The sequence below is a fragment of the Apus apus genome, chromosome 13, assembly GCF_020740795.1.
Source record: "Apus apus isolate bApuApu2 chromosome 13, bApuApu2.pri.cur, whole genome shotgun sequence".
Taxonomy (NCBI): Eukaryota; Metazoa; Chordata; class Aves; order Apodiformes; family Apodidae; genus Apus; species Apus apus.
In genome coordinates, this window is record NC_067294.1 from 215,916 (window position 1) to 224,879 (window position 8,964).

The 8,964-nt window shown below is 42.5% G+C and overlaps 1 protein-coding gene across 2 annotated transcripts in view; it reads left to right on the forward strand.

Moving 5' to 3' along the window:
• JAKMIP2 (janus kinase and microtubule interacting protein 2) overlaps window positions 1–5,704 on the forward strand; it is a 40,071-nt gene extending 34,367 nt beyond the window's left edge. The window contains exons 20-22 of one of the 2 annotated variants that reach the window (XM_051631224.1): window positions 754–819; window positions 2,317–2,389; window positions 5,149–5,704. In XM_051631224.1, coding sequence (XP_051487184.1) covers window positions 754–819; window positions 2,317–2,367 — 117 coding nt within the window. In that variant the 3' untranslated portion in view covers window positions 2,368–2,389; window positions 5,149–5,704. The remainder of the gene's footprint in view (window positions 1–753; window positions 820–2,316; window positions 2,390–5,148) is intronic. The other variant, XM_051631225.1, reaches the window with a different exon arrangement.
• The last annotated feature ends 3,260 nt before the right edge of the window (window positions 5,705–8,964 follow it).

Sequence of the window (8,964 nt, forward strand, 5' to 3'; positions counted from 1 at the left end):
TACTTTTTGTCTTCCCTGTGTAGACAAACGTGACAGTAGCTTGAGGAGAACTGTTTTAGCTTATTTTGAGTCTTAAAATTCCAATCCAAAGTTTTAATTCAGAATTCTGTCCACATGAATCTGGCTTTGTAATGAAAGTGGTCATCCCTAGATATTGGACTGGTCAGAAAGCAGCTGTAGGAATGCTTCAGGCTTGTGTTGCACAGGAGAGCTGTTTGTTCTTACCTGTCTGCCCCCCCCCCCCCCAGAGTGGGCAGTTGTTACACTTCCCTGCTAAGATATAGCACGTTTCATGTTCAAAGAGCAATGTTTGCTGCTCTGCAAGTGCAGTGTTGTAAATATTTGTCATTTCATATCAATAATAGTACTTTAATACTCTGTCAACACATCGTCAAACTGTGAGAATTCTGAAATGAATCATGATGTAATTTTAAGAGTATAACCATGATCTTATGTTGTTTATCTATTTAACACAAGATTCATATAAAATAATATGAAGCATACCCACTGCTGCTATTAATTTCCAGCATTTGAGGATATGGTCACAGATAGGCAGTAGCATATTTTGAGTAGTTGTACACATGGTAAAATTGTGGTTAGGCAAGGTTAGTGGGTGGAGTTGTGGTGCTGCACAAGGTTATCCCTGCCAAAGAAATGGATTTGCTGATTTCTAGGCTCTTCAAACAGGAATTTGTGTTCAGCAGTGCAATCTACTGAGAATTTAGTCTAGATGCTTTATTTTCTGATTTCCAGAGGATCCGAGATTTAGAAGATAAAACTGACATCCAAAAGAGACAAATAAAGGATCTGGAGGAAAAGGTTGGTTCTGTAACACTTCTGTAGCACACTGATCAACTTGTTTGAAATACTGACCTCATTCTCTTAACTCCATGAGCTTCTAGTTTGGCTGACTCAGCTAGACCTGTTGGTGTTCTACTGTGCTTTCTTTTCAATTTGTGCTTCAGCACAGACCTTAATCTTAGTCTCCCCCACAACATTTCATTTTAGGAAATAAATACCAGACAGTTTTAGGTGTGGTGGATGATACTGAACCAAATGCTGAAGCCTTCACTTGGCTGTTAAATGCTGTGTTGGTAGACAGATAATACTTCCATTAAAGGTGAGACTAGCAAGCAGGAAGGACTGAATGAAACTGAGTGAATATTTAAAGACTGTCCTTATCTGGCAGGAACATGGAGCTCAGGTTCTGATGCTGTCCTCTGTATTGAAGCTTGTGATTAATTGACTGTGCACATAGATACAGTACCAGAATCTTACCCTGGATGTGCACGTCTATTGTATATACTACATATATACACACATACACACTCTCTCTCTAAACATGTGCAGAGGTTTTTTTTTGTGAAAAAGGCCAACCCTGTCACCTAGAGTTTTGCTATTTGTGAAGAGGTTAGATGGGAGTGTTGAAAAAGGATCACAGTGTGGGCAGAGTGTACTGCTACCAGGAGTGTTTTTGCTAGAAATGCCAGGCTGGTGTAAGATGCATCTGCAGTGGCAGCCTTGCCTATGTACTTACATTTGCAAATATCCATGTAAATGTTTAAACTGCAATATGAAATAATGGTTATGTTAGTACAGTGATAGTGCTAATTAATTAGGCCTCTCAGTTCATATGTATGTTCCCAAAATGAAACAAGTGGGCATCATTCAAAACTTGATACACAGAATTTTTTCCATTTCTTTGCCTTGTATCCTTTGTGATACAAGGACTCAGTGTCTTTATAATAGATGTAACTTGGAAAAATAACAGATGATAATCTGCGATGCAAGTAAAAAAAAAAACAAACAACAAAGCAAAACTTATGCCATGGTCAAAAGGAGGCCCTGAATAGGAGACTTTTAGTGTCAATTTTCAAAAGAGCTTTTGACTCACAAAAATTCAAATTTCAGAAAACATGATTAAAATGAGACACCCAGAAAAGGGTTATTAAACATTTAATGGTTAGGGTTTGATACTGTGTGTCTGTGTGTATATGCCCAGGCTATTTCCAGCATGGATTGCAGGTACTTGGTTTTCAACACATTTAAAAATACTGCCCATGCTACTTTTGATACCCAGCTATGTAACTCCAGGCCACTGATGCTGGTTCACAGGGACAGTGGCACCTCTGGCTTTCAGTCAACAGGATCTGTTTTCTAGGCCTGGGTGGTGCTGTGGTACTTAGAGAAGTAAGTAGGGAAATAGTGTTTTCTGCATGCATCATTATTCCAGTTGTCCTACAGAGTGCAAAAATAATCCTGATGCTTGCAATGCTATCACCTTTAGTTTTTACACATTTTTTTTTCCTTCTGCAGTTTCTGTTTCTCTTCTTGTTCTTCTCTCTTGCCTTTATTCTTTGGCCTTGATGTTAATGTGCCTCTTGGAAAGGTAAGACTATTTTATTTATTTCCTCAAAGCTAGCACTTACTGCAAAGTTTGCATCATCCAGCTATATTAGTTTTGAAAATATTTTTTTTTAGTTTAGGAAAACCCTTAGTGGTAGATGCAAATGCCAAAAAGATCCATAAAAATGCATAAAAATACTTTTTGTTTCTAGATATTACTTTTTTTAGAAAAAGAAAAGATTATTCACATGAAAAAAATTAACCACCTGTAATTGGACTTAGAATAGGAAATCCCCACTCCCAGAACAGAAACATCCATGTGTGCTTCTCGGGGCTGTCTGCCTGGGTGATGTGCCAGCATGGGAGAGGGGAAGGAGAATGGGGAGTTACTGACATAACATCTTGGGTCACTTGGCTTTTCAGGTATTGCAGGAATATACCAGTAGCTTTTGAAATAAGTATTTCCAAAAATAGAAAAAAAAACCCAAACTATTATTCTGATGTTGGAATTCCAGCCATGCTGATTAGCTCTTGTCTTGGAGCCTGTGCAGATATGTCAAGTGCCCTGTCAGTGTCTGCATGCTCAGAAAAACCCCTTCAGATTGTATCCATGTGCATGGATTCCATGGTGACTTTCAGACTGCTGATTGAACAGCCTCAGAATTAGCTCTGCAGTGTAGTCAAAGGCAGACTGAATTCTTGGCTGCAGAGTATCCATTCCTTCCCTACCCTCAAAGCAGGTAGGGGAGAACCACACATGAAAATGGAGAAGGATCAGGACCATAAAAAATACAATAAACCCTTCACGTTTTCTGGTAATACTTATGCCCTTTAGGACTAATTTGAGGGCAGGTTTTTGCTGGTTAGAAAAGCTAATGAGGTGTTTAAGGTCAGAAGTCTACCTACCTCCTACAATTCTATCAGGTTTATTATTATTCACTTGCAGCCCTTCTCCCTGTATGTGGCTGCTGGGTCACACCCAGCACAAGTGCTCTGCTAATGTCATGCACTCCTCACTGGTGCAGTCACTGAGCAGGGCTAATAATCAAGAGAAACATACCATTTTTCTGCCTCAGTGGCGCTGGCAGGGATTATCAGAGCTGCAAGAGAACCAGAGCAGCATCAAGGCTGATTTCATTGCTGAGGTTTTACATAGTTCCCTTAGGATTGTGTCAAGACTTCACTTTCCCACTCCCTGGCCAAATCTTCCAGGTGTTTTCTGCTTGTCATGGAAGGTTTAGGGTGTAGATGCCTCTGGTGTAATTTCATGGAGCCCAGGGAGGCTGCTTAGCAGTGAGGTGTGTGGGATATATAAACCTGGTGCTTTTCCAGAGCATTGCTGTGAACTCCCTTGAATGGTAAGGACAGCTGCAGCAGCCCCAGCATCACAGAAAGCATGGTATCTGTAGAGTGTTTTACCAAAACAAGTCACTCTTCAAGTGCAAAGCATCAAGTCTTGTAGCAATTCCTCAAAAGCAAGGCAATGGTAAGCAGCTGTTGGCTCCTCACCCATGCCTGATCCCAGTCTTCCCCTCCTCTATTTCCCTCTATGGAATCCTCACCCCTCAACACCTGAGGGGAAATCTCAAGACAGAAACAATTGGGGAAGAGTGTTGGCAAGACTGAGAGGGATTTTAGCAAGGTCATATTTTCTGAAGCTGGAATACATGGAATCAAATAAGGAACACTGATTTGTGTTTCCCATTCATGGTAAAAGCCACTTGCCTACCCAGGGGACTGGCATTTGAAGTAGCTCAGCAAGGGTGAGCGTGGCCTGGGCAGTGTTCCATCAGCACTTCTGGCTCCTGGAACTACTGAGATGTATATTGTCAGGGGATCTTTGCAAAACTGCTTTAGTTCCACTGGATGCAAGTTAACTTTGTTAACCTTATCATAAGAAACTTCAAACAAATCCTTGATAAAACAACAACAAAAAAGCACAAAGCATCCTTGAAATGTGCCTAGGGTGCCCTTTATAGGTGAAAGGTCTTTGGTTTTCTTGGTGCCTTGGTTCATCCTTCACCAACCTTTTAACAACCTGAGAGCAAACCATGATGCAATCACAGATGATACTTTCTGGTTCTTCCCTCTAAGAGTAAGCACAGCACTTAGTCCTGTACTTGTCAGATAAGAAAGAGCAGCCATGGCTGACACCATGTGCAGCAACATGTAATATGCAGACCAGCAGCTCTCTAATTCCTCTTTGTGGGATTTTCCTACCTGCATTTTTTTCTGTGCTTATGAATGTGCACATTGGCTTATTTGTGCCCACATAAGGAATCTGGTACTCAGTGAATTGTATTGTGTACACTTGAATGCTGAAAGAAGAAAGGCAAAAAATGCTCTTTTTTCCCCAGTTTCAAACCCGAGACCTACAATTCCTTTCCATAGGTAGGGAAGGCTTCCTCGGAACAGGAGCAGCAGCCTGAGTGCTGGGGCTGCTCTGACACCACGGGCAAATCGCCTGCTCTTGTGCCTCCTGTCACTGAAGAATTTTAGGTAGCTTTGGTTAGAGTTACTGAGACTGGTGCACAACTCTTCCTCTGAAGAAGCAGCCCGTGGGGACTTTTATGGACCAGAGGGCTATACTTGTTGGGTTAAATGGACAGGCTTGACAGATTACCCAGAATTTTCACAGAGGTCTTTCATACAGACAAACAGAAACAGTTTTAATGTTGATAACTCCAAAGCCAGACCTTGTCAACTTTCTGATTGCTAGACTGCATCTTGTCAGCTGGGATAGGTAGGCAGAGGATTTCATCACTTACCTGATACAGATGCTCTTTTTTTAATTATTTTTAGAGTGCCCAGCCACACAGATAAGTCCTTATAAAGGCAAATGCTTCCACCTCCCCGATGAAGAGAACATTGTTTACACCTCTTTAAAAAAAATATGTATATATAGAAAAGAACAACTTGTAGCCAAGACTGCAACCACCTTGTATTTTAAAGCCATCACTCAAGATTTGTTACTTGACAGTTCCTGTCTAAAGCGATGATATATGCTGCATCTAGTGAAACTCTCTATGTTGAAATTACAGAAGGGAAAGAAAAATAAACTGTGAACCTACATCACTTTAGGAAGAACTTAAAGGGAAGGAACCACTTTCAGCTGATCAAATCAGTGTGTCTTGGGCATGGAACCAAAGTTACCACAGGAAAATCTATCCCTGCTGTGCAGGGCAATAGTTTAAATGTGACACTGTCATCCGACGAAAGGAGCAAAAGTGAACAGGACAGAGCAGGAGCAACACGAGCTGTGGAGAGATGCTGACAACAGAGCATTCAGTTTGAACTGTCTGGCTTTCTCACTGCAGGGACTCCGATCCCTCTTTGGTTTTAACCTCAGGAACAAATGACAGCTGCAGGGTGGGGGAAAGAAAGAAGAAACACATTCTGGAGGACAGGAGAGCATGTTTTGTGCTTGAGATCATAACAAAGCATCGCCCTGCTTGATGAAGAAGGGGAAGAAGAGGGTGTCTGGTGTAAGGAGGATTTCTGGCAGAGTTGTAGCCTCACCTCTCTTCATACTCCCTCCATGAAGAACAGCCTCTCTATGGTCAGATACTTGTCATATTCTTTAAAGACTGCCATTGAGATAATAATGACCATACTAGGTTTTACTATTTGAATAATACACTGAGGATCACTTGGACCTACAGAGTAGCTTCTGGGACAGTAAAGAAATGTGTTGAAGGACAGAGGGGAAAAAGCCAACCCCTTGTCCATGTGGTATGACCCACAAAGCCTCAGCTTGCAACTACTCTGTCTCAGCTTAGAAGAAATGTTTTGGGGTGGCTTGTCAAACTGATTTTGTTAGCTGGCTTCTTGATCAATGACACACAAACCAAAAATGGGGAAAAGCTGTGTGAACATGTCCTTATTACAAGTAAGATGTATCACTAGTTCATTTAGATTCTTCCACAGTTAAGAATAACTAGAAGTAATTTGCATTTCAGAGCCTTACTTACCTGTCTAATCACAAAGCCTGGAACCCCGTCCTAGCATCCATGTCCTAGTGTCCATGGGTCCATGCTTGTCTTTAGCCAGGAAGAAACATCGCTGAGGAGTGTCACACCTGCCCCATCACGAGGGTCCTGTGCCTGCTGGGGGCAGAGCAGCCAGCTGCACCACCTTCCCTCTTCTTATGGGTGTGCTGGATGAGCAAGGCATGACAGTACACTGCTCTGAGCCTCCCTTTGCATGGAGTCGTGCCTGTCCAGACATCAGGTTCCTGGGTCAAGGCTTCTTATTTGAGCTGTGTCTTCCACAATGGAGCCTTAATCTTAACTGGGTGGGAGAAACGATGACTGTCACAAATCAGAAAACTTAGGGTCAGAACACTGCCTGTGCATTATCTAAATCTTCAACACAGGGCTGGCATGTTCCAACATCTTACACGCAGACTCTGCCCATCAGAAGCTTTAAAAGTGCTTTGCAAAGAGTCTCTTCTTTGTTTGCTTATTTACTTTTACAGATGAAGCAGCCAAGGCACAAAGCAGTGCAGTAACTTAACACAGCAACTCATCAGGTCAAAAGCAGTTCCTCAGCCATAGCAGGAATGAAGTTCCTCTGATACTGATGATGCCTGCCCCTCACAGATATTTTTTGGTCAAAAAAGCTTCTAATCACTAAGGTCCACTCACACAATTGGATTGCAGTGCTGGGCTCTGCTTCTCCACAAAGACTCCTAACATCTTCGTTTCTTGCATACCCTGAGACTGTGTTAAGCCTTCCATCAAAGGTTAGAAGCTATTAGCAAGTGATTTGATTTTTTTTTTCCAACTCCTTAAAATTAATTTCCATTATAGAATGACCACATCTTCTTGAAGCAGTCTGTTTCAGTCAGGGGTTTTACTGAACTCTGCACCAGCTGTATGTTCATTGGCTCATATTTTAAAAAACAGGCTTGTAGGCAGATACATTAAATGAATAGAGGTACATTGCATGCTCTTTGTTCAAATTCTTTTTCCACCACAGAAGAATCTGTGGATAACAGTCTTGTCCCACACTTGTGACTCCTTTTGATCACTAAGCAACTTCACAACATCTTGTTAGCTGAAAAAAAGGGATTTTCCTCTCTGGTTCTTCCCTTCCCCCCCACTCTTCTTTCCCCTGTTGCAGCACCAGTCCATTTCATACCACTTGGCTGCAGTGTCCTGGAAGTTAATGCAGGCTGGAAGCTGTTTTCCTGAGCTTTAGGGCCAGCAATTAAAACACTGAGCTCGTCTTGCAGAAGAGAGGGCAGCACCTGTTTTCTGTGATGGTGCAGTAACGCCCACCTGTGCTTTGTTTAAAAAAACAAGGAGGACTAGTTTGTTTCAAGCAATCACAGGTAAGGTCATGGCAGGGCTGGAAATACCTAGTTTCAGAACATATGTGACTGATCGTGTGGCAGGTTTCATCATTTAGGCCCTCTGAGCCCTGTTGTGCACTTCTTTAGTTCTCTTTTTTTCATCATTTCCCCTCACTTTTACATATACATATGCATGCAGGTGCTCCATTTCCAAGGGCTCAGAGTGGGGGCAGTGGACAATCCACAGCTGATCTTGCTCTGCAGACTTGTAAAGGGTCTGTGTTCTCTGCAGGGAGCTGAGCAGCAGCTGCTTTACTCCTGCAGCACAACATAAGCCATGCCTAAAACACACTTGCAGATCTGAGTAATACAAATTCTCTGCTGTCAGCTAGGTCAAAATGGGTTTGATGATTGTGTATATATATATACATGTATCTATATATAGCATACATGTATATGTACATATATATACATATATATGCATATATCTATTCCCTATTGTATATAGTAAATTGTTGCTATAGCATATGAAAGCATACTTCTAGGTATGGGGAACTGAATCTGGACTTGTTTAGCTGCCACAACTGATACATTCCTTGTGCTTTAGTTTTACATCTCATAGGCAACTGGGTTTTGGATCTGTTTTCCTGGGATCTCCCTCCTTCTCTGTACCTAGGCTGTTCATCTAGGGCTTTCTGCTGTTCCTGATGTTGATTGAGGCAAAGTGTTGAGAATCGTCCCTCAAACTGGTCACTGCAGACAACATCCCCACCCCAAAACCAACCAGCAAAAAAAACCCCATTTATTGCAGCTTTGAGGGCAGCAAATACAGCCCTGGAGTCCTCCCGTCCCCCTTTCCGAGGCTGCAGCAGGAGTCCCAGCACCCCAGGCTGTCCATGCCATCAAAGCAGTAGATGCACCACGTGAAGTTCACAGTTTGAGTCAGCTTGACCAGAACCTTGACTTGCTGCTTTTTCTCTGCTGACTAAGCCAGGATATTTTGAAGACTATTATTTCAATTTAAGCACTTCAGATGAAGGCCTAGTGAGGTGAGATGCATTCAGGCAGTTGGGGTTGCAGAAGGAAATAGGGCTTCTTGCAGTATTACCAGCCTGGCTCACAGCTCCTCCCTCTCTTGTTGCTGTGCCTGGAGGACCACGCAGAATTTCTTTTCTGTAGATGTGCCTCATTTTCCAGCTCCCGTCCCTCATTTCAGTGGGAAGCATCCTGTGAACCCCCAAAACTCTCTGTTCATGGCATCCCGTGAGGGCTCAGCAGGCCAGGCTCCCCTCCCTAGGGCACGGGGCCATAGTGGCCCACAC